This window comes from Lynx rufus, unplaced genomic scaffold (genome assembly GCF_022079265.1).
Source record: "Lynx rufus isolate CCGP_SWC_20201006 ecotype Redwood Valley unplaced genomic scaffold, mLynRuf1.p SCAF_2, whole genome shotgun sequence".
Classification (NCBI taxonomy): domain Eukaryota; kingdom Metazoa; phylum Chordata; class Mammalia; order Carnivora; family Felidae; genus Lynx; species Lynx rufus.
The window spans coordinates 54,614,228-54,641,110 of record NW_025814834.1 but is presented as its reverse complement, the minus strand read 5'-3'; the positions used below and the strand labels follow the sequence as shown (position 1 = coordinate 54,641,110).

The 26,883-nt window shown below is 37.7% G+C and overlaps 1 protein-coding gene and 1 pseudogene across 1 annotated transcript in view; one reads left to right on the top strand and one right to left on the bottom strand.

The window, feature by feature from the left end:
• The window catches only part of SESTD1 (SEC14 and spectrin domain containing 1), a 102,911-nt gene extending 80,940 nt beyond the window's left edge, over positions 1 to 21,971 (bottom strand). The window contains exons 1-2 of the mRNA XM_047085537.1: positions 21,843 to 21,971; positions 14,589 to 14,697 (exon numbers count right to left, since the gene is read on the bottom strand). Of these exons, the coding sequence (XP_046941493.1) occupies positions 14,589 to 14,697; positions 21,843 to 21,897 (164 nt within the window). The 5' untranslated portion in view covers positions 21,898 to 21,971. The remainder of the gene's footprint in view (positions 1 to 14,588; positions 14,698 to 21,842) is intronic.
• On the top strand, positions 7,143 to 8,148 carry LOC124516266 (etoposide-induced protein 2.4 homolog; annotated as a pseudogene).
• Positions 21,972 to 26,883: the final 4,912 nt, after the last annotated feature.

Genomic DNA, 26,883 nt, shown 5'->3' with positions numbered 1-26,883 from the left:
CTAGTCCAGCTTGACAATTTAGCCATCCCTTGATGTGAACTTAAGCATATAAAAAGGGAACAGAAAGGACAGAAAAATAAAAACTACATGGCAAAGAAAGGTAATACTAGCTTAGCAGTTACATTTTAAAATGGCACATTATAAATTTTCAATACATAGGTGTTGAATAAGTGAGATAATTTCTTATATTAAAAAAAAACACTCATCAAGAGCATAAAGCATGTTCAAAACCCTCAACCATCATGCTTTGAAATAACTCTAAGGACAATGCAACTATACCTCCATCTAGTAAAAGTACATTCATTAAAGAGGAAAATGGAAGGCACTGGCTCAAAATTTCTTGGGAGTGAGTCCCATTTAAAAAAAAAAAAAAAAAAGAGGAAAGCCATCTCAGTCACACTCTCAGACTATACTGAGTCTTCTTAAGTCTAAGAAAACATATCAATGATGAACTAAGATATTCCAATTATCTTCTAATTGCTCTGCAGAGTCCTAAAAGCTCCAAGACGTCTCCTTAAAAGTGAGGGAGGGGGCCCTGCAGCAGGAGTGAAGTCTGAGAAGAGAAAATAAGAGTGGGCAGAAATGGCTGTGGACCTCCACTTCTATCTGTTTTATAAATTCTGCTTCTGGCTAAGATTTTCTTTGAAGAAAAATGTCCATAGATTTTTTTTTTTAATTCTGAACATATAGGATACATAACCTACAGAATACTAGTAGTTATACAGTCCAGAAAGGAGTAGCATAATGTATTCCAAGTACTGAAAGGAAAAAAACCTACAACCAAGAATACCCTACCTACCAAGATTATCATTAAGAATTGAAAAATAAAGGGTTTCCCAGATAAACAAAAGTTAAAGGAGGTCATCACGCCAAAACAGTTTTACAAGAAATGCTAAAGAGCATTCTTTAAGTGAAAACTATAGCCCATAACTAGAAGAAAATTATGAAAAGAAAAAAGTTCACAAATAAAAGCAAGCATATAGTAAAGGTAGTAGATTAACGACTTGTATCTTTTAAATTTTTTTAATGTTTACTTATTTTTGAGAGAGAGAGAGAGACGATAGCACAAGCAAGGGAGGGGCAGAGAGAGGGGGACAGAGAATTGAAGGGGGCTCTGTGCTGATAGCAGAGAGTCTGATGCGGGGCTCCAACTCATGAACCACAAGATCATGACCTCAGCTGAACGTAATGTTCAACCAAATAAGCCAGGTGCCCCAGATTAATGACTTATAAAGCCAGTACAGAAGTTAAAACACAAATTATAGTAAAACAAATTATATACACAAAAATTCCAAGGGATACACAAACAGATGTAAAATATGACACACACAACATGTGGGGGTGGGCAATAAAAATTTAGTGCTTTCAGAATGTGTTCCAACTTAAGCAATTATCAACTTATCACAGACTGCTATACATACAGGATGTTACATATAAACCCAATGGTAACCACAAATCTAAACCCATTTATTAGATACACAGCAAAACAGAGAACGGATTCCAAGCATAACATAAAGAAAACCATCAAATCACAAGAGAGCAAGTGAAGAAAATTAACGGAAGAATTACAAAAACAATCAGAAAACAATTAACCAAATGGCAATAAGTACATACCCATCAATAATTACTCTAACTGTAACCAGACTAAATGCTGCAAACAGAAGATATAGGGTGACTAGATAAAAAAAAAAAAAAATGCTGCCTTACAAGAGACTCACTTCTGATCTAGTCACATACAGACTGAAAGTGAAGGAATGAGAAAATATATTTCATGCAGAAGAAGGGGGAAAAAATAGCTGGGTTAGCAATACTTCTATCAGACAAAATAGACTTTAAGAGAAAGACTGCAGCAGAGCACGTGGGTGGCTCAGTCAGTCAACCATCCAACTCTTAATTTTGGCTCAGGTCATGATCTCACGGTTCATGGGTTTGAGCTCCATGTCCAGCTCTGCGTTGACAATCCTGAGCCTGCTTAGGATTCTCTCTCCCCCTCACTCTGCCCCACCCCTGCCTGCTAAGTAAATAAACATTAAAAACAGATAAATGAATAAAATGAGAGACAAACAAGGACATTACATAATGATAAAAGGATCCATCTGACAAGAGAATGTAACAACTATAAATATCAGACACCCAACACAGGAGCACCTAAATATATACAGCAAATTTTAACAGACATAAAGGGAGAAACCGATAGTGATACAATAGTAAAGGACTTTAACGCCCCACTTAGATCAGTGGATAGATGATACAAACAGAATAACAAGAAGAAAACAATGGCTTTGAATGACACATTGGACCTAACAAATATATACAGTACATTCCATCCAAAAACAACAGAATACACATTCTTTTCAAATGCACGTGGAACATTTTCCAGGATAGATCACATGTTAGGTAACAAAACAAGTCTCAATAAATTTAGGAATAGGAAGACTGAAATCAAACCAAGCATCTTATCCTACCACAACAGTAGGAAACTAGTAATCAATTACAAGGAAAAAAAAACAAACTAGAAAAAACACAAACACATGGAAGCTAAACATGCTACTAAACAACCAATGGGTCAATGAAGAAATCTGAGAAAATAAAAAAATACATAAAGACAAAACTGAAAACACAACAGTACAAAATCTTTGGGATATAGCCAAAGCAGTTCTAAGAAGGAAGTTTATAGTGATATAAACCTATCTCAAGAAACATAAAAAATCTCAAATAAACAAACTAATCTTGCACCTAAAGGAATTAGAAAAAAGAACAGGGGCGCCTGGGTGGCTCAGTCAGTTAAGTGTCCAACTGTTGATTTCAGCTTTGGTCACGATCTCACAGTTTGTGGGACTGAGCTCCTTTCACGCTGTCAGCGCCCAGCCTGCTTGGATTCTCTCTCTCCTGGTCTTTCTGACCCTCCCCTGCTCCTGGGTGTGCTAACTCTCTCTCCAAATAAACAAACTTAAAAAAAAAAAAGTTAGAAGGAAAGAAATGATAAAGATGAGAATGGAAACAAATGAAACAGAGACTTAGAAAAAAATTAGAAAAAGTCAATGAAACTAAGAACTGATTCTTTGAAAAGATAAACCAAATTGATAAACCTTCAGCAAGATGCATCAACAAAAAAAGAGAACTCATAAAATCAGAAATGACAAAGGAGGAGAAATAACAACTGACACCACAGAAAAACGAAGGGTTGTTGAGAATGCTATAAAAAATTGTATGCCGACAAATTAAACCACCTAGATGAAATGGATTAACTTCCAGAAACAATCTTCTAAGACTGAATCAGGAAGAAATAGAAAATGTGAGCAAACCAATTACTAGTAACAAAACTGAAATGGCAATCAAAAAACTCCCAACAAACAAAAGTCCAGGACAAGATGGCTTCACAGATAAATTCTACCAAACATTTAAAAAATAGTTAATAACCTATTCTTATCAAACTATTCCAAAATATAGCAGAGGAAGGAAAACTTCCAAATTCACTATATGAGGTCAATGTTACCCTGCTACTAAAACCAGACAAAGATAATACAGAAAAAGAAAAACAAGCCAATATATTCGATGAAGATGGATGCAAAAATCATCAACAAATTTTAGCAAAGCACATTTAATAACACATTAAAAGGATGATTCATCACAATCAAGTGAAATTTATTCCAGGGATGCAAGAACTGATACTCGCTAATCAATGTGATACACATTAACAAGAGAAAAGATAAAAACCACATAATTATGTCAATAGATGCAGAAAAAGCATCTGACAAAACACAACATCTGTTCGTGATAAACACTCTCAACAAAGTGGGTTTAGAGGGAACACACCTCAACATAATAAAGGCCATATGTGAAAAAAAACCCACAGCTAACATCATACACAATGGTGAAAAAACTGAAAGTGCTTCCTCTAAGATGAAGAACAAGACAAAGATGTCCACTCTCACCATTTTTATTCAACACAGTACTAGAAGCCCTAATTTCAGCAGATAAAAAAAATTTTTTAAAGGCACCCAAATTGGTAAGGAAGAAGTAAAACTGTCATTATCTTAAGATGACATGGTACTATATACAGAAAACCCTAAAGATGCCACCAAAAAACTATTAGAATAAATGAAATCTGTAATATTGTAGGATACAAAAATATACAGAATTCTGTTGCATCTCTAACATTAATAATGGAGCAGAAAGAGAAATTAAGAAAACAATCTCATTTACAACTGCACCAAAAAGAATGAAACACCTAGGAATAACTTTAACCAAGCAGATGAAAGATCTGTACTTTGAAAACTAAGAGACTGATGAAAGAAACTGAAGGCAACACAGACAAATGGGAAGATACCATGCTTATGGCTCGGAAGAATTAATATTGTTAAAATGTCCATACTACCCAAAGCAATCTACTGATTCAACACAATCCTTATTAAAATTTTTCACAGAACTAAAACAAATAATCTTAAAGTTTGTATGAAACCACAAAAGACCTTAAATAGCCAAGGCAATCTTGAGAAAGAACAACAAAGCTGGAGGTATCACAATCCCAGATTTCAAGATATACTACAAAGCTATAATAATCAAAACACAAACACTACGGCACTGGCACAAAAACAGACACACAGATCAATGGTACAGAATAGAGAGACCAGAAATAAATCCACACTTGAATGGGTTAATTAATCTTTGACAAAGGAGGCAAAAATATGCATACAATGGGGAAAAGATAACCTTTTCAATAAATGGTGTGGAGAAAGCTGGAGAACTACAAGCAAAAGAATGAACTTGGACCACTTTCTTACACCATACACAAAAGTAAAGTCAAAATGGATTGAAGTCCTACTGTGAGACCAGACACCATAAAAATCCTAAAAGAAAACATATACAGTAATCTCTCAGACACTGGCTTTAGCAACATATTTATGGATATGTCTCCTGAGGCAAGGGAAAAAAAAGCAAAAATAAACTATTAGGACTACACCAAAATAAAAAGCTTTTGCACAACAAGGAAACCATCAACAAAACAAAAAGACAAACTACTGAATGGGAGAAGATATTTGCAAATGATACATCCAATAAGGGGTTAATATCTAAAATATATAAAAAACTTACACAACTCAACACCAAGTAAAACCCAGTAGTATGATTAAAAAATAGGCAGAAGACCTAAACAGACATTTTTCCAAGGAAGACATACAAATCACAAACATACACATGAAAAGATGCTCAATATCACCAGTAATCAGGGAAATGCAAATCAAAACCACACAGAGATATCACCTCACAGCAGTAAGAATGGCTAGTATCAAAATGAGAAAAAATAACAAGTGTTCACAAAGATGTGGAGAAAAGACAACCCTTATGCTCTTATGGTAAGAAGATAAATTGGTACAACCAGTATGGAAAACAGTATAGAGGTTCCTCAAAAACTTAAAAATAGAAATACCATACAGTCTTATAATTCGACTACAGGGCACTTACCCAAAGAAGACAAAAACACTAATCTGAAAAGAGATATGGAATCCTATGTTTATTGAAGAATTATTTACAATAGCCAAGATATGAAAACAACTCAAGTGTCCAATGACAGATGAATAAAGAGGATGTGGTCTGTGTGTGTGTGTGTGTGTGTATACATACAACAAAATATTACTCAGCCATAAAGAATGAAATCTTGCCATTTACAACAACATGGAAGGACCAACAGTTATTATGCTAAGTAAAATAAACAAAGAAGGGACGCCTGGGCAGCTTAGTCGGTTAAGCATCCGACTTCAGCTCAGATCTCAGTTCATGAGTTCAAGCCCCACATGGGGCTCACCGCTATCAGCACAGAGCCTGCTTCAGATCCCCTCTCTCTCCCTCCCTCCCTTTCTCTCTCTCCCTCTGCCCCTCCCCCCTCCTTCTCTCTCAAAAATAAACAAACATTAAAAAATAAATTTAAAAAAAGAATTTCAGGGCATCTGGAAGGCTCAGTCGGTTGAGCGTTCAACCTCAGCCCAGGTCATGATCTCACAGTTCGTAAGCTTGAGCCCCACATCAGGCTCTCCGCTGTTAGTGCAGAGCCTACTTTGGATCCTCTCTTCCCCTTCTCTCTGCACCTCCCCACTCACACACACTCTCTCTCTCAAAAGTAAAACATTAAAAAATAATAATACACAAGCCCCCTTTGCAAAATGAAAATGCCTGGCCCCTTTATAAAAAAAATGAAAGAAAAATATGATATGATTAACTTATATATAGAAAAACAAAAACAACAACAACGAAACAGACTATTAAATACAGACAGCAAACTGGTGATTGCCAGAAAGGAGGTAAGTGTGGCGGGATGAGCAAAATAGGCGAAGGGGATTAAGAGGTACAAACTTCCAGTTATAAAATAAGTCACAGAAATGAAAACTGCAGCATAAGGAATAGTATTGTAATAACAATGTTTGGTGACCAACTTTATCATAGTGAGCACGGAGTACAGACTTTTCAAATCATGATGTTATAAACCTGAAACCAATATAACATTGTATGTCAATTACCGTTAAGAATTAAAAAAAAATACTAGCAGTTATAAAACTAATTACGGGATTCAAATAATGATTTCACCATTTTTAAAAATTATAGAACTATACACAGCTGTTCTATTTCCCTTCATGATGTTTTTTAGGTCATTTCTATGACTGTTGCTAAGTGTGGTTTGTTCCTTCAATATGCATATAACGAACACATGAAGTCTTCAAATCACTTTACCGGCATTGTGGATATGGAGATAAATAAAACAGGGTTCTGCATTCAAGGACCTCACAATCTTTTTTTTTTTTTTTTTTTTTTTTGTCTTTTTGAAGTAAGCTCCACACCCAGCATGGGGCTCAAACTCACGACTCTGAGATCAAGAGTAGCATGCTCTGCCCTTCCACCCAGGGCAGCATGGTGTGGCTCAGTTCGGCACCAGCCTGACTTCCCGGTGGCCCAGTGCAGCCCTGGGCATGCCCAGTGCTGGTGCAGCGGCCCCAGCCCTGGAAGCGCCGGGGAGGGAGCTGGTGGCAGGCCCAGAGAAGCCAGGAGGGGCTGGGCGGCCCATGGTGGGCAAGGAGCCAGGCAGCAGAGCGGCCAGATCCATCATGATCAAAGATTTTGAGACGTTTCTCTCTCTGTGTAGTTCGGGTGGTGAAGAAATGGCTGACAGTGTCAAAACCTTTCTCCAGGACCTTGCCACGAGAATCAAAGGCTCATTCTGGGGAATCTGAACCATCTCAAAGCTAGATGCTTGGACTCAACAAAGAGAGAGGAGCTGTATTGAAGAAGGGCAAGCAGTGTCGTGGCGCAGAGGAGAGCCCAAAGTATTGAAAGGAAGCAAGAGAGTGAGCCATGTATCATCAGAATTTTCCAGTGCTGCACTTGGAATGGTGGAGTATTCTGGTTAAGTCTCCTCTTGTTTATCAAGTGTTTATTCCTGTGCTACATTCAGTAACAGCCCAAGTTACTGGTGATCCATCACTACATGGAGATGTTTGGCTGTGGCTAGAATTCTTCCTTACGTCCGTGTTTGTGCTTAGCAATGTTGTCAGTGCCATTTGGTTTAACGACACAGCTGATCTAGCATGATCCAGTATCAGGGAGGGAGCCTCACCTATTCCCTAGTGTCAGCAAAATTATTGCTGACATGCTCTTCAACCTTTTGCTGCAGGCTCCTTTCCTGATCCAGGGGATGTTTGTGAGTCTCTTTCCCATCTACCTTGTAGGTCTAGTCTTCTAGACCATATGCAGGTTAGTCTTCTGCATATGTCCCTCCTCTACTCTCTATACTGCTTTGAGTATCGTTGGTTCAGTAAGGAATTGAAATGCACCACTGGCTGTCAAACACAGAAAGGAACTGGCTGTACTACTTTGGATTTGGTTTGCCACTGGCTTTCCTCACAACAGTGCCATCCTCATGTATTATCAGCCTCTTCTCCATTCTCTTTCCTCTGTTCATAATCAGCACCAATGAAGCAAAGAACCCTGGCAAAGCATACCTCTCAAGTTGTGCTTCTTCTCTTGGTGGTTTTCTTAAGGAACGGACTTTTCCATAAGACAGACTACCTGTAGTCTTCCCTGACTAGCTCAACCTCTGCTGAGAAATTCCCTTCACTACATCTGTCTCCTGCCAAGCTGAAGACCCCTGCAGGCCACTGAGTCACCTGCCATCCAGAGGAGGGAGATGGGTGGGACTGGAAGGAGGCTGTAGGAGCTCTTTTCCTTATCAACTCCTCCACCAGGGAAGGCAGGTCCCGTTCTGCCAAGGACCCTCTGCATGTTCCCTTCTCTCTGAGGAACTGGGATTTCTGTCTCTAGTGTGTATAAGGCAGAATCTTCCTGACACCAGTATATGGATTTTTAACACCAGTGAGTCTGAATGGACCACAGGTTTTTCTGCATCTCTTCTCTAGCACTTGCCAGCCCCTGTGCCTGGACTGATTTGAATACTTTCTTTCTCCCTATGCCATTTACCCTCCCAACTCCCCTTCCTGCCTCCCACCACCCTCGGATGAATGGATTTTGTAATTCTAGCTGTTGTATTTTGTGGGACTGTTATTTTCGGTCGTTTTTCTGTGAAGCACATATATTGGATGTGAGAAGTAAAGAAGCATCTCATTTGCTCCTGGTCACTTGCTTTATAGCCATCTCGGTCTTATTTCTTGTAACTCATGTCAGATCTTGGTCTCTCTTGCTCCACTGAAAAAAAACAAGCCTGAAGAGATAGGACAGGAAAAAGACCTCACAGTCAGATCTGGTGGGCTTTGAGGAGTGATTTTTTCTTGCCCTTGAAGGGAAAAAAGCTTTTTTTATCCAGTGGTACATTTAAAGTTCCCCAGTGATAGGGATGTACCAGTTTTGGACAAGTGCCACTACAACACCGAATACTCAGAGAACCTACACTTTTTTTTTTTTTTTTTAAACTCTGGAGGTCTGAAGTGTACTGCTGGCCACTGCCAGGTCTGTCTGGCATTTCAAAGGAATACTGGATGCTACAAATAGGAACTGAAGGTATAAACTTATGAAACCCATTAAGCCTATGATTGGTTGGTGTTTTCCTGTCATTTTAAAGAGACTAAATATGGAGGAGGGAGCAGATGTCAAAAAAATTGTCCAATTTTAAAATGTCACAATTAAACGTGAGCTGGTCCCACCCGCCCCCTGAAAAAAAAAAAACTTGGATGCTCTACCAACTGAGCCAGCCAGGTTCCCCAAAGACCTCACAATCTAAAAACAGACTGTAATTTGACTATAAACTACTGTAACACCAGCAGAAGTGAATAGGAAAAACTTTCTAAAGGGTCTCCTTAGAAAATTAATAATGAGAAAACAAGGTTAAGAAATGTGTTTTGCCATTTGTCATGTGATTTTAAAAAGCATGTAGTCTAGGGGTGCCTGGGTGGCTCAGTCGGTTAAGCGTCCGACTTCAGCTCAGGTCACGATCTCACAGTTTGTGAGTTCGAGCCCTGCCTGAGTCGAGCTCTGTGCTGACAGCTCGGAGCCCAGAGCCTGCTTCAAATTCTGTGTCTCCCTCTCTCTGCCCCTCCCCCCCCCAAAATAAACATTAAAAAAAAAAAAGCAGGTAGTCTCATTATCTTATAATCACATTTCACGTAATAGTATTGAAACAAATTTCATTCTCTGTACTGAATGTGAATATGCTTCTGATCTTAAATTTTGAATTATGTAATAAAACAGTATGAGATTGACAAACTATTTGTGAGATTTTTGGTTAGTGCTAGTCTCAGTATTTACTTCTTTAATGAAAACATTTGTAGATTAATTTCTATTTCTTGTCTTTAATTCCATAAAAGAATCTCTTAATTATAGACTCACATAAGTTTCTGATCATGCTGTTTATGTCTAAAATATACAGCAATAGCTAAGAAAACAAAAGATAAACTTGATTTACCTCTCCTAAAATTTAACACTCAGGCTGGCCCAAACCTGTCACTATTATTCTGTACTAAAACCTATGATTGACCTTTTACAGAAAATGGGGCAGTAATGGTTAGGCTTGAACTCCATGTAGAACTGACACAAGTTACTTGGGCATAAACTTAGTATTTCATTTACACCCTCTAATTGAGGATCTGAAACAAAAACAGGCTTAGGGGAAACCCATGTGAAAAAGAATCAGGAAATGCTTCCATTCTCAGTTGTGCTGGGTTACCTGTTTAAAACAGGAACATATCCAAAAAGAATGAAATCTTGCCATTTACAACTATGTGGATGGAACTAGAGGGTATTATGCTAAGTGAAATTAGTCAGAGAAAGACAAATATAGACTTCACTCATATGAGGAATTTAAGATATAAAACAGATGAACGTAAGGGAAGAGAAGCAAAATAATATAAAAACAAGGAGGGGGACAAGACATGAGAAACTCTTAAATACAGAGAACAAACTGAAGCTTGCTGGAGGGGTTTTGGGTGGGGAGATGGGCTAAATAGGCAAGAGGCATTAAGAAGGACACTTGTTGGGATAAGCACTGGGTGTTATATAAAGGGGATGAATCACTGGATTCTACTCCTGAACTCATTATTGCACTATATGCCAACTTGGATGTAAATTTTAAAAAAATAAATAAAAATAAAAATAAACGAATTCTCAAGATAAGGATTCAGATTTCTGGTTAATAACAGGCAGGTATATGGAATACTAAATGGAATAAATGAAAAAAAAAAGCAAAATTAAATAAATATATAAAATAGGTATATATCATATGGTGTCTCTAGTCATTAAACATAAGCACGAAGTATAGATAAAAAACTGAATAGTTTCTTTTCATTTTTACATAAGTTTTTAAAATCTATTAATATATTCAAAATGTTAATGTGTTCATTGCAAAAGGAGACCACTTTGGGGCATGTCCTGTGAGGATGAGGCCACACAAGCACACTGCTGGAGCTGTCCTCAGACAGTCACAGCTTAGGAGGGGCCAAACTTTAACAGCAGAAAACTGGGAGACACAGCAGGTCACACAAAAAAATTAAGACATACTACTAAAAAGGACAACTTTCTAGATACATGCTGAGCACAATCTGATAGGGTAAACTTAAAAATAGTTCTGGGATGGGGGCGCCTGGGTGGCTCAGTAGGTTAAGTGGCCGACTCCAGCTCAGGTCATGATCTCACGGTCTGTGAGTCTGAGCCCCGCAGCAGGCTCTTTGCTGACGGCTCGGAGCCTGGAGCCTGCCTCCAATTCTATGTCTCCCTATCTGTCTCTCCCTCCCCCACTCACACTCTGTCTCTCTCAAAAATAAACAAACATTAAAAAATTTTTAAAAAAAGTTCTGGGATGGAAAGAGGGATGGGTAAATGAACAGACATGTGATCAAGTTCAATTTTGGTTGGAGACTTCTAAGTGATGGGCATAATGGTATTTACAATTCTTTAAACTTTCTTGCACATTTGAAATATTTCATAATAAAATGTTGGGGGGATTATAATTTAAAAGCAGTTTTGGGGCGCCTGGGTGGCTCAGTCAGTTAAGCGTCCGACTTCAGCCCAGGTCATGATCTCGCGGTTCATGAGTTCAAGCCCTGTGTCGGGCTCTGTGCTGACAGCTCGGAGCCTGGAGCCTGTTTCGGATTCTGTGTCTCCCTCTCTCTCTGCCCCTCCCCAGCTCATGCTCGCACTCTGTCTCTGTCAAAAATAAATAAACGTAAAAAAAATTTTTTTTAATAAATAAATAAAAGCAGTTTTGAGGGGCACCTGGGTGACTCAGTCAGTTAAGCATCTGCCTTTGGCTCAGATCATGATCTCATGGTTCATGAGTTCAAACTCCACATCAGGCTCCATGGTGACAGCGTGGAGCCTGCTTTGGTTTCTCTCTCTCTCTCTCTCTCTCTCTCTCTCTTTCTCTCTCTCTCTCTCCGCCCCCTCTCTCCTGCACTTCCCCCACTCGTGCGCACACAATCTCTTACTCTCTCAAAATAAATTCTCAAAATAAATTTTTAAAAAACATTTTAAAAAATAAATAAAATAAAAGCAGTTTTGAATGGCAGACATTCTGAAGGAGAAAAGTCAGTTTTCAAGACTGCACCCAATAAACTGATCTCCAGATTTGCAATGAAGAGCTCAAAAACACTCTAGTTCTCTAAGGAAATGTCAAGTACTGATACAGAGCTGCCAACTCTGTTTTTAAACACCCAAATTATAGAAGGCTGTTCCAAGAACACAGAAAGTTAACAATTCAGTTTTCACAAATACTTGAGAAGGCCAAAACTCAGCAAAACAATTTTCAAAAATAAAGTATCCAAGTATTTATTTTGCCTTGCTAGAATAAGTTCTTTCATCTTGCTTCAATTCATAACTTGTCTATTAGCCAGCAGGTATTTGTGGATATGCAGAAACTGATTCATAATTTACAGAGGACTATTATGTATATATTTACGTAAGAAAAAGAGAGAGAGAGAGAAATTTTAAAAGTGTAGGCTACTTTTGTCCTCCATTGTACTTGCTGCTTGCACATCCAGAGTGAATAGACAGAGAATGTGAGTCAAACTGCTGGTGCCTTAGCCGGCCTCACCTACCCAGTGCCTCTTACAATAGGGGCATTTTACTGGGCTGAGCATGATTCTAGCATACATAAGCAAGCATTTTCTTATCATAAACTTAATCACTAGCCAAATGTGTCTTCTGGAACTCAGCTCAGCCTCAGTGACATGTTCCTCAAGTGTCACTGGAGGAAAATCTGCATGTTCATGGAAAAATAGTTTGTATGTCTCTAATTCTAATCCTTCCTTGGGCATTATTCAAGGATAATTTTGACTATCAGTAATTTGTGCGTTACAATCCAACTTCAGAACCTCACCTCACAAAAAATACAACTACACTGTACTTCATTCATGTGAAATATGAAGAGCTCTGGATCAGTGTCAGCAAAGGTAGATTCTAGTGTCAGCTCTATTACTAACTAGCTGTGTGATCCTGGGCAAGTACCTATAACCTGAGTTTCAATTTCCTCACCTATATAACAAGGCAATTGGTTCAGATGGTCTCTAAGTTCCCTGACCACATACCTATGAAGCATGGATACTTTTTCCAAATTTGTTAGCAGTATGTCTAGCTAGTGTTATTTACCTAGAAGTAATATGTTGTCTAATGGTGAATAACACAAATAGCTATCAGCAGCTCAGAGGACTAGGAAGGTTATCCAATACTAACACGCTGTGAAGTTTGAGAACTTTCCTTTCCAGAAAGTAAAAAAATTTGAAAATTTTCACTTGAAGACCTCTATTTCCCCAGAACAGAAAAAATAATCAGCAAGAGAATCATTAAATTATAGACCATTATTGGAAGGAGGTGTAAATAAAGTCAGTTGTTCTCAAATATAGTTTTAACCATGAACTCTAGAAGACGGTTTAAAATGAAATAACCTATTACATAATAGGTTGCAAAATACAGAACCAGAATACAAAGAACTGTTTGCTCTGACTAAAATATTTAAAATTCACTATCTGGGGGCGCCTGGGTGGTGCAGTCGGTTAAGCGTCCGACTTCAGCCAGGTCACGATCTCGCGCTCCGTGAGTTCGAGCCCCGCGTCAGGCTCTGGGCTGATGGCTCGGAGGCTGGAGCCTGTTTCCGATTCTGTGTCTCCCTCTCTCTCTGCCCCTCGCCCGTTCATGCTCTGTCTCTCTCTGTCCCAAAAATAAATAAACGTTGAAAAAAAAAAAAATAAAATTCACTATCTGGACCTTAAAAAGCATTAGATAAAGATGGTTTTGTTCCCTTTGCCACCTCTATATTTAACAAACAAACAAAAAAATCTGCTCTCATTCTCATTATTTATAACAATGGTTTACAAATCTGACTGCACATTAGAATTATCTGGGAAGTTTAAAGGGTTTTTTAAAAATGTCTGATGAGCAGACCTCACAAGTACAATTTGATCGGAATCTCTGGAGAGCATTACAATCTCCCAGGCATTAGAATTTTGAAAAAAAAATTCTCCAGGTGAGTCTAACATGCAATCAGACTTCAACCCTCAAATATCACATATGGGAGAGGAAGTTGGGGAGGGAGCTTGTTTTTATTGTTGAAGTGACGGGTCAGCTGAAGCAAAAAGTTTGTTTTGTCTTCATCCAAGAAATATAGGAATTAAAAATCCAAGGACCTTCAAAGTAAAACAAACATTTTTGGCATTTTTAAAAATAAAAATGTTTTTAAACTGCTAATAGCCTTCCTCAGTATATTAAAACCTACCAATTTATATCGGTAGATATATAGATAGATTATATATACAAAGATTTAGATCTATATCTATGGAGTAAAATAGATGTTTAAATAAAAAATACTTTCTACCAAATTCTGTTTTCTCAAGTTGCATGGTATACAGATGCTCAATCTGTGTATTCCTTAAAAGCTGACAGTACATACATTTTGGAAATCTGTATCACATTATTCAGTGTATTAAGAGCATACAATAATTGTTTTATATGGTGTTGTATCAGAAATGATTAATTCTAGTGTTTTTAATTACAATGTCACTAATAAAAGCGGGTAAGATAGCAATGTGTACCTTAGTAACAGGAATCATTAGTAAATGAATGACAACATATCAAAATTTAAGAAAAGACACCTTTAGAGTCACCTTGGAATGCTGAGTAGGTAGTCTAAGGTAACACTCAGCTCATCCATATTTGTCTGTTCCAAGCATAATGGAATTGTCAGAATGAGGCCACTTCGTCGGTCCTTTCCTCCTATTAAAAGAAAAAGATACAAATATAACATGTAATAGATATTAAAGCACTAAATAAATGTTTGAACCCAATGTTACTAAAACAAAGAGTGTTTATGATAGAAGTAAAAATACTATCTAATAGTTGTTTATCTTATATACTGTAAATGTTTATAGTAGTATAGCAAAATTATACAAATTTGAGAAAAAAGAAAAAAAATTCACCCATGAAATCTTCAGTTAAACATAGCAATTATCATTTTGTTCAATTTTCTTCCAGTCTGTTTCTTGATGTAATCAGTTCATCGAGCACCTATTGCATGTCTAGCACTATAAGCATTATGAGGAAAATAAATTTCCAATCAACCTAGGAAGAAAAGTTTTATGTCATAAGAAATAAGAGTATAAAATACAAATTCATTGGGTAGGCTGTGTATAAAATACATAAAGTATTACAAAAAATGACTCAGAAAATGGAGAAAATGATAACAGCTGTGATAAAGGTGCAAAACTTTATAGAAAAGACTTAAGAAGAATGGGTAGAATTTATTAGGTAAGCTAAAAGAGCATTAGAGTAATCTGTGACAAAGAATGGTCTGAGTTAACTCACAGAGGTCAGACAGGCATTCTGCGTTCACAAGGAGAAATGTCCCGCCAGCTGAGAAGAGCACATGGGACCTGGATATAGAAGCATGAAAGCCAGGCAGCGGAACACACTCCCATTTCGTGTACATGCAAGTCCTCTTCAATTTTCCATCAACATTAAAATCTAGCTAATACTGGGGCTCCTGGGTGGCTCAGTCGGTGAAGTGTCCAACTTTGGCTCAGGTCATGATCTCACGGTTCGTGGGTTTGAGCCCCACGTTGTGCTCTGTGCTGATGGCTCAGAGCATGGAGCCTACTTCGGATTTTGTTTTTTCCCTCTCTCTCTGCCCCTCCCCTGCTCATGCTCACTCACTTGCTCTCTCACAAAAATAAATAAAACACTAAAAAGGTTTTTTAAAAATCTAAATAATACACATGGCTTCTTTAAAAGTTCCCCATGTGACTTCCACACTGAAGTCCGTTCTCTGACCCCACTGACATTTATGACAATTTCAGAAGCTTAAAAACCAGCAAATACTAAATGTAAAAACGTCATATGCTCGCTAGAAATCTATCAATAAAAACTGAAAGCTGTGAAGTGAAAAAAACAACTCCTGTGAGTGCCATGAGGGCAATTCATGACGTACCTACATAAATGATCTTCTTTTATTAGGTTACCCATATAAATTAACAATACTCAACCAGTTTGTTTAACCTGAATAAATGTAATTTCAAATGGTTCAACTTAATAGATAATCAATAGTGACTTCAACTACTCATGGTTTTATTCAGGTTTTACTTTTTAAAAACCCATACCCATGAGTATCAAAATGTCTCCCCCAAATGATTTTGGTTTAAAAAGTTTTTCTCTATTATTAAAAACATTTGAAAACTATTGGTTGAACTAAACCAGCCCTACAAGAGATCCTAAGGGGGATCCTGTGAGACAAAGTACCAGAGACATCACTACAAGCATAAAACATACAGACATCACAATGACTCTAAACCCGCATCTTTCTATAATAACACTGAATGTAAATGGATTAAATGCGCCAACCAAAAGACATAGGGTATCAGAATGGATAAAAAAACAAGACCCATCTATTTGCTGTCTACAAGAGACTCATTTTAGATCTGAGGACACCTTTAGATTGAGAGTGAGGGGATGGAGAACTATTTATCATGCTACTGGAAGCCAAAAGAAAGCTGGAGTAGCCATACTTATATCAGACAAACTAGACTTTAAATTAAAGGCTGTAACAAGAGATGAAGAAGGGCATTATATAATAATTACAGGGTCTATCCACCAGGAAGAGCTAACAATTATAAATGTCTACGCACCAAATACCGGAGCCCCCAAATATATAAAACAATTACTCATAAACATAAGCAACCTTATTGATAAGAATATGGTAATTGCAGGGGACTTTAACACTCCACTTACAGAAACGGACAGATCATCTAGACACATGGTCAATGAAGAAACAAGGGCCCTGAATGAGACATTGGATCAGATGGACTTGACAGATACATTTAGAACTCTGCATCCCAAAGCAACAGAATATACTTTCTTCTCGAGTGCACATGGAACATTCTCCAAGATAGATCATATACTGGGTCACAAAACAGCCCTTCATAAGTTTACAAGAATTGAAATTATACCATGCATACTTTCAGACCACAATGCTATGAAGCTTGAAATCAACCACAGAAAAAAGTCTGGAAAACCTCCAAAAGCATGGAGGTTAAAGAACACCCTACTAAAGAACGAGTGGGTCAACCAGGCAATTAGAGAAGAAATTTAAAAATATATGGAAACAAACAAAAATGAAAATACAACAATCCAGACGCTTTGGGATGCAGCGAAGGCAGTCCTGAGAGGAAAATACATTGCAATCCAGGCCTATCTCAACAAACAAGAAAAATCCCAAATACAAAATCTAACAGCACACCTAAAGGAAATAAAAGCAGAACAGCAAAGGCAGCCTAAACCCAGCAGAAGAAGAGAAATAATAAAGAGCAGAAATAATACAGAATCTAAAAAAACTGTAGAGCAGATCAACGAAACCAAGAGTTGGTTTTTTGAAAAATTAAACAAAATTGACAAACCTCTAGCCAGGCTTCTCAAAAAGAAAAGGGAGATGACCCAAATAGATAAAATCATGAATGAAAATGGAATTATTACAACCAATCCCTCAGAGATACAAACAATTATCAGGGAATACTATGAAAAATTATATGCCAACAAATTGGACAACCTGGAAGAAATGGACAAATTCCTGAACACCCACACTCTTCCAAAACTCAATCAGGAGGAAATAGAAAGCTTGAACAGACCCATAACCAGCGAAGAAATTGAATCGGTTATCAAAAATCTCCCAACAAATAAGAGTCCAGGACCAGATGGCTTCCCGGGGGAGTTCTACCAGACGTTTAAAGCAGAGATAATACCTATCCTTCTCAAGCTATTCGAAGAAATAGAAAGGGAAGGAAAACTTCCAGACTCATTCTATGAAGCCAGTATTACTTTGATTCCTAAACCAGACAGAGACCCAGTAAAAAAAAAGAGAACTACAGGCCAATATCCCTGATGAATATGGATGCAAAAATTCTCAATAAGATACTAGCAAATCGAATTCAACGGCATATAAAAAGAATTCTTCACCATGATCAAGTGGGATTCATTCCTGGGATGCAGGGCTGGTTCAACATCCGCAAATCAATCAACGTGATACATCACATTAATAAAAAAAAAGAGAAGAACCATATGATCCTGTCAATCGATGCAGAAAAGGCCTTTGACAAAATCCAGCACCCTTTCTTAATAAAAACCCTTGAGAAAGTCGGGATAGAAGGAACATACTTACACATCATAAAAGCCATTTATGAAAAGCCCACAGCTAACATCATCCTCAATGGGGAAAAAGTGAGAGCTTTTTCCCTGAGATCAGGAACACGACAGGGATGCCCACTCTCACCGCTGTTGTTTAACATAGTGCTGGAAGTTCTAGCATCAGCAATCAGACAACAAAAGGAAATCAAAAGCATCAAAATTGGCAAAGATGAAGCCAAGCTTTCGCTTTTTGCAGATGACATGATATTATACATGGAAAATCCGATAGACTCCACCAAAAGTCTGCTAGAACTGATACATGAATTCAGCAAAGTTGCAGGATACAAAATCAATGTACAGAAATCAGTTGCATTCTTATACACTAACAATGAAGTAACAGAAAGACAAATAAAGAAACTGATCCCATTTCACAACTGCACCAAGAAGCATAAAATACCTGGGAATAAATCTAACCAAAGATGTAAAAGATCTGTATGCTGAAAACTATAGAAAGCTTATGAAGGTAGTTGAAGAAGATATAAAGAAATGGAAAGACATTCCCTGCTCATGGACTGGAAGAATAAATATTGTCAAAATGTCAATACTACCCAAAGCTATCTACACATTCAATGCAATCCCAATCAAAATTGCACCAGCATTCTTCTCGAAACTAGAACAGGCAATCCTAAAATTCATATGGAACCACAAAAGGCCCCGAATAGCCAAAGGAATTTTGAAGAAGAAGACCAAAGCAGGAGGCATCACGATCCCAGACTTTAGCCTCTACTACAAAGCTGTAATCATCAAGACAGCATGGTATTGGCACAAAAACAGACACATAGACCAATGGAATAGAATAAAAACCCCAGAACTAGACCCACAAACGTATGGCCAACTCATCTTTGACAAAGCAGGAAAGAACATCCAATGGAAAAAAGACAGTCTCTTTAACAAATGGTGCTGGGAGAGCTGAACAGCAACATGCAGAACAATGAAACGAGACCACTTTCCTACACCATTCACAAAAATAAACTGAAAATGGATAAAGGACCTGAATGTGAGACAGGAAACCATCAAAACCCTAGAGGAGAAAGCAGGAAAAGACCTCTCTGACCTCAGCCGTAGCAATCTCTTACTCGACACATCCCCAAAGGCAAGGGAATTAAAAGCAAAAATGAATTACTGGGACCTTATGAAGATAAAAAGCTTCTGCACAGCAAAGGAAACAACCAACAAAACTAAAAGGCAACCAATGGAATGGGAAAAGATATTTGCAAATGACATATCAGACAAAGGGCTAGTATCCAAAATCTATAAAGAGCTCACCAAACTCCACACCCAAAAAACAAATAACCCAGTGAAGAAATGGGCAGAAAACATGAATAGACACTTCTCTAAAGAAGACATCCAGATGGCCAACAGGCACATGAAAAGATGTTCAGCGTCGCTCCTTATCAGGGAAATACAAATCAAAACCACACTCAGGTATCACCTCACGCCAGTCAGAGTGGCCAAAATGAACAAATCAGGAGACTATAGATGCTGGAGAGGATGTGGAGAAACGGGAACCCTCTTGCACTGTTGGTGGGCATGCAAATTGGTGCAGCCGCTCTGGAAAGCAGTGTGGAGGTTCCTCAGAAAATTAAAAATAGACCTACCCTATGACCCAGCAATAGCACTGCTAGGAATTTACCCAAGGGATACAGGGGTACTGATGCATAGGGGCACTTGTACCCCAATGTTTACAGCAGCACTCTCAACAATAGCCAAATTGTGGAAAGAGCCTAAATGTCCATCAACTGATGAATGGATAAAGAAATTGTGGTTTATATACACAATGGAATACTACGTGGCAATGAGAAAGAATGAAATACGGCCTTTTGTAGCAACGTGGATGGAACTGGAGAGTGTGATGCTAAGTGAAATAAGCCATACAGAGAAAGACAGATACCATATGGTTTCACTCTTATGTGGATCCTGAGAAACTTTACAGAAACCCATGGGGAAGGGGAAGGGAAAAAAAAAAAAAAAAGAGGTTAGAGTGGGAGAGAGCCAAAGCATAAGAGACTGTTAAAAACTGAGAACAAACTGAGGGTTGATGGGGGGTGGGAGGGAGGGGAGGGTAGGTGATGGGCATTGAGGAGGGCACCTTTTGGGATGAGCACTGGGTGTTGTATGGGAACCAATTTGACAATAAATTTCATATATTGGAAAAAAAAATTATTGGTTGAAATAATTAATGATCAATAGAGGAAGTCTAGAGGAATGGCCTAAGGGAAATTTTCATTTGCTCCTCAAAAAATCGCTAAGCTTTACCACTGCATTAAGCCAAATGTGCAAAAAGGTTCATATCTGAACCACAGCATTCTGACCCACTATGGAAATGTCTTCAGAGGACAGGTCTAACACTCAGGACCACACTTAACCTCACACCCTCAAGTTTTCGCTAAGGGACAATAAAATAATCACTAGAGTAAACAAAAAGAGAGAAGCAAAGATGAAAAAGACTTTCAAGGCAGATATGGCCAACCAAGTCAAATGCTGCATAGAGTCGAGTGTCATAAAAATGCAAAAATGCCACTAATAAAAATTATGAAAGAATAATAATATCCATTTTTGGCAACAGTGTAGGCAAATAGGCATTTTCATACACTGTTACAAGAAACAGAAATTCAAACAATATTCTTAGAGTGTAATCTGACAAAACTTAACACAAATTTAAATACCAATTCTCCTTAATACTTCCACTTACGGGAATTGATACTGCTGAACTTGTACAAAGTACACAAACAATGAATAAGAATGTTTCCTGTAATACCATTAATATCAGACAAGAATGGTGAAAATATAAGTGTCAACTGGTAAGTTTTTTTAAAAAAGGAAATACAACAATACTAGTGAAATTCAAGAACTTATTTTACCCTTTATAATATACACTAGAAAAACATGCCAATTTACAGAGGGATACAATACACTTTTTAAAAAGGACATTAGGACATTTATAGCCTAAAGATCAAGACAATTCTGATAGGATCTAAAGTGAAAAAGAAAAGTAAGATGATAAAAAAATTAAAAACAAACAAACAAACAACTCAAGTAACCCTTAACAGGCAGGCCACAGCGCCTATTCCCAACCGCATGCAAATTTACTCAATGATCCGTAATTCCAGAAAATCACTACACTCAGTGTACCATGCTACTGCTCTCATACTAACACGGTACCTTGCAGTTTCTCTTTGATTCTTAGCTGATACACGCTTCTGGGTTAATAACTAGAGATAAATGCAAGCCTGTACAACCAAGTTCAAACAGTGCAAAGTGAAAGCGATGCAGCTGATATTTCCTAACTCCGCCAAGTGCACTGAAACTATCTCATGGAAGATGGAAGACAAAAGCTAGGATACAGGATATCATACAAACTAATTCTATATTTCAAAAACAATTACTTCAGTGCTGGCTAGTCAATTATTCTTGGCCAGTATTATTTTATTTTTATATAAAAAGTGAGATATCATGACATCTACCTTGTAGAGGTCATTTTAATCAATTACAGAATAAATACTGGCCTGCCAAGTACCAACAGTGACAGAGGTGGCTCGCACAGTTACCCATTCTGATTAAAAGAGGTCTCAAAATATCTCTGAAACAAAACCTTCACAGAAAAATGCAATTCTGTCAAACTTGTCAAAGAAAAAAAGTTTAAACAAATTTATACATCAAACACTTCCAATTTTAAGAAGAAAACATACCTGAAAGGAAGGCAAGCTTTTTCTTCAGAATAGGTAATATTACTGAGGCCTCCATTTTACTCCAGTAAACTTCCTCACTTCTGAAAACAAAGAAAGTTAAAGGTCAACTGCAAGATCATAACTATTCTATGAAATACATACTTATGATGGCTTATCCCAGGGTGTCTCAATTTCAGCATTACTGATATTTTGAGTCAGATTATTCCTTCTTTTTTGTAAGAAATGTCCTGTACATTGTATTTGGCAGCATCCCTGGCCTCTTCCCATTAGAATACCAATAGTATCCTCCCTTCTAAGCTCGAACAACCAAAATGTCTCCAGACATTGCCAAATATACTCTGGTAGGTAAAATCACAGCCATTTGAGAATCACTGGCTTAACTGTTTTTTTTTTGTTTGTTTGTTTGTTTTTTAAGTAGGTTCCACACCCAACGTGAGGCTAGAACTCAGGACCCTCAAGATCAAGAGGCACATGCTCTACCAACTGAGCCAGCCAGGCACCGCACTATCTTAACTGTTTTTCAGAGCAGTATTCTTGGGCTAGAACAGTGTCTAACACATAGCAGTAACTGTATAAATTACTGTCGAATAGAGGAATGAACTACTCAATCTTTTCTCTATTGCTCTTATTATACAACTTCCAAATACCTGACTTCAGTTCCACTACTAAATGTCTGTGTCTGATTTCTCACATTTTTGCTTCTTCATATCACACTGTAACACACCTTACGGTCATGTTTACCTCAAGACACTTCCTAATACACTGTTTCAGTTTTTGCCCCCACTGTTAACTGTCTCTATCTCTCCACATTCTGAATTTTTTTAATTCTCCAGGAAAAAATCTGCTTAACCCAGTTGATTTTTCCTACCGAGAAATTGGTTTGGTTCCTACCACGTTTACTGTTCTTGGTTTAATTTTCTAGTGTCCACTTGGTCACAGTCAGGGGTTATGGCTAAACACAAAATGGGACTATCCACACAGCAAGGCCTAAGGACAAGACAGCTTCCCTTAAAAGGGAGCTTTAACATGGCAGACACCTGGAGGCTTAGCCAACCCAGTATATTGTTAAAACAGGATTCTGAGGTGAGGACCTTTAACACAAAACAAGAAGATTAAAGGTTCAATTATATTATCCACCTATATTTAATTGCATATCTAAGAGAGTATTCTCCATCACATTTTATCCTTCCTGCCCCACCCCTCCTCACACCCACCATCACAATATTGTGGCAGTTACTTACAATACCCCATGAATTTGCATTTTATTTAGTTAAGCCATACTCTTGTTTGTAATAGCCTCCTCTTTCTTTTTAAATTGAGATAACTGACATATAGCATTGTAGTAGTTTAGGTGTACAACATGATTCAGTATTCATATTTATTGCAAAGTGATCAACACAGTCTAGTTAACATCTGTCACCATACAGTTGCAAAAATTTTTTTTTCTTGTGAGGAGAATCTTTTTAAGGCCTAGTCTCCTGGAAATTTTCAAATATGCAATACAGTATTATAAACTATAGTCACCACAAAGCATACTTTGTGACTCCACATGAAAGTGTATTACTTATTTGGCAAATAATTGCAATAAACTTATCCCATTTCAGGTACTGTGCTATCAGCTAGAGCTAACTAAACTAAATTTAGCTAACTAAAACAATTATCACCATTATTTGAACCTCTCTTCAAGGAAAAAATGCTGTCAAACTATATATATTCTTTACAAGTTATACTACTGAATATTTGTTTATAACCCGTTCATTTTTGTTCAGCATCAGCCCCGGCTGAATACAATTGGTAGGAAAAATGATGGAAAAACTCACACCATACATTTCAAATCTGAAACCGGTAGTACTTTATGTTTCCAGATCAGTATCTTGACCTGATCAATCAGTTCCCCAGCCCTACAAAAACCAGACAGCTCAGATTCACATCTATGGTCCCTTCTCTTGTGACCATTGTTTGAGAGACCAGATTTGAAAGCTCAATGATGTCGGGGTTCAGAATGAGTTGCCCCAAGATATGCCCCTTGCACAATTATGTTGAGCTAAAACAGAAGACACAGGAAAAAACTCTGACCTTCCCCCAGCTGCCTAAAATAACTTCGATAAAGGGCCTGCTCCAGGAAGAGAGCTATCACTATAGATAACCACATTCTAATATTAAGTCAAGGCAATAGACAAGGAGGAACTTTATTTTTTAAGATTTTATTTTTAAGTAATCTCTACACCTAACATGGGGCTTAAACTCACAACCCCGAAATCAAGAGTTGCATGCTCCATCAAGTGAGCCAGCCAGGTACCTGAAGTTTAATCTTTGATCAAATTTTCATATATAGGGATGCCTGGGAGACTCAGTCGATTAAGCATCCAACTTCGGCTCAGGTCACGATCTCGCGGTCTGTGAGTTCCAGGCCTGCATCGGGCTCTGTGCTAACAGCTGAGGGCCTGCAGCCTGCTTTGGATTCTGTGTCTCCCTCTCTCTCTGTGCCTCCCCCGCTCACACTCTTTCTCAAAAGCAAATTAAAAAATTTTTGACATATATGTGTATAATATACATGTATATATATACAATATACATTTAGTTTATATGTATAACGTATACATGTGTATGTATATATGATATATATGTATATATCATATATACATACGTGCTACTATCTTGATTCATGCTAAGGCAACTTTTGCCCACCATTGCTTCTGCAATCATCAGTGCAAATGGCAAATGATGTAAGAACTGTTATAAAAACAGTTTTGATCTCAGAGACTTGTGCAAGCTGGAAATAAGAGACCTGCTGCTCTAGGACGTCAATGGGATGCTCCCACAAAGGAATTTCAGCCCTGAAGGGGTAATACCAATACAAGTACAACTCAGTCATAGAAACAGAACTGGCTTCCTAATCAGACTTTTCTTTTGGCATGGATGCACAACCACCTGCCTTTGATTCCTTACTATTTTGAGCCTACATTACCATCCTTATCAATTCTGTGAGCTGTATAATATCCTTCCAATAAATCCCCTTTCTACTTAAGTTAGCTAGAGTAGCCTTCTCATCTAGTCAATGGAGAAACTCGATTGATACAGGAAGCAAAACTCCAATTTAGAGTTGTAGATGGTGTCTGCTTTTTTAAATCTGTTACCATTTATTCTGAATGAAAATGTCCATCAATACTAAGGTTTTCAGCCTTGCTACAATAAAACCCAATTAACCAGTACCCATGAGAAAACATCTGGAATTCCTAGGATCCCACAAGGCCTAAGAAATGACAGCTGCCGCTGACCCTTAAAGTAGCATCTGTGTTATCCAAGGTTTACAAGCCAAGTTATTGATTTTTACACTGAGAAGTACCAAATTTTTCACCATTGTATTCTCCATATAAAGTGAAAAAGGAAGATGGTCTCAGTTCCCAGTCTAGATGTACTTTCACACACTATGATATCCAGAAGCAATCTTATTTTTTGTCACTGTCTCCTGAGATGAATGCTTTATTCAAACTTTCCATTACTTTACTGAACCACCCCAGCATGACGAAACACTAAATTGTTTGTTTTTGTTTTTGTTTTTGTTTTTTTAATTTTTTTTTCAACGTTTATTTATTTTTGGGACAGAGAGAGACAGAGCATGAATGGGGGAGGGGCAGAGAGAGAGGGAGACACAGAACCGGAAACAGGCTCCAGGCTCTGAGCCATCAGCCCAGAGCCCGACGCGGGGCTCGAACTCACGGACCGCGAGATCGTGACCTAGCTGAAGTCGGACGCCTAACCGACTGCGCCACCCAGGCGCCCCTGTTTGTTTTTTTTTTTAAGAACATGTTGAAACTGATGAAGTAGCTTAAAGTAAAGAGAAATACAGTTTTGGGGTATGTAGGTCAATTCAAATGACCTGGTGGATAAAATGTGAAGCAGTCAAGAAATGAAAGCTGTGATGTTTACCTTTCTAGAGTCTCCTTTCCATCAATCTTTCACTGCTGTCACAAGAGAAATGAAAAATGATTACTGTACTACTAGCTCCAATTAAAAATAGTTTTTCAAAAGTTATTTTAAAAATGTTTTTAATGTTTATTTATTTTTGAGAGAGAGGGAGAGAGAGCTGGGGAGGGGCAGAGAGGGATACAGATTCTGAAACAGGCTCCATGCTCTGAGCTGTCAGGCTTGAACCCATGAACCATGAGATCATGTCCTGAGCCAAAATTGGACGCTTAACTAACTGAGCCACCCAGAAGCCCCTCAAAAGTTATTTTAGATTTTGCTAGTCATTAGCACAGACATAAATAACAAAAACAAATTTGCCTATCTCTGGTTATCTTATATATCTCACAGATAGTTAAAACAATGAACAAAACACAAAAAAATAAAGGAAAATCTTCAAAATACAACCATCCACTACCATCACCACAATAAAATGTAAAATGACACAAAGTCATGGCTGTTCTCTAATGGTATAGTTATAGATCAGTATTTTTCATAAGATGCTTATTCAACCAAAATATATCTGAGTGGATTATATTCTCAAACAAGGAATGAAACCAATGATGAATATTTACCTGACCTTAATTAATTAATAAAGCAAGGGAAAAAAAAACGTTCTTAAAAACTTGCTAAATGAAGTTAAGAAATGGAAGAATTAAACAATTCAAAACATGCTTAATGAAAATGTCATATATCGCATACGGTCATTTAAAATGACCTATTTTGGGGGCGCCTGGGTGGCTCAGTTAAGCGTCGACTTCACCTCAGGTTGTGATCTCGCAGTTCATGGGTTCGAGCCCATGTTGGGCTCTGTGCTCTGAGCACAGAGCCTGCTTCGGATCCTCTATCTCCCTCTGCCCCTCACACGCTCTCTCTCAAAAATAAATAAACATTAAAATAAAATGACCTATTTTGTTACAATTTATTAAATATGAAAGCAGAAAGTCAGAGTTTATAGCAAATAAGGTGCCTTAGAGACAAGTGAATATGAAGAAAATATTCAACCATGACGGCAAGTTACCTTTAATCAAAAGTAAAAAACAAGGAAGTAAATTATCATCATTCCTAGATGCAA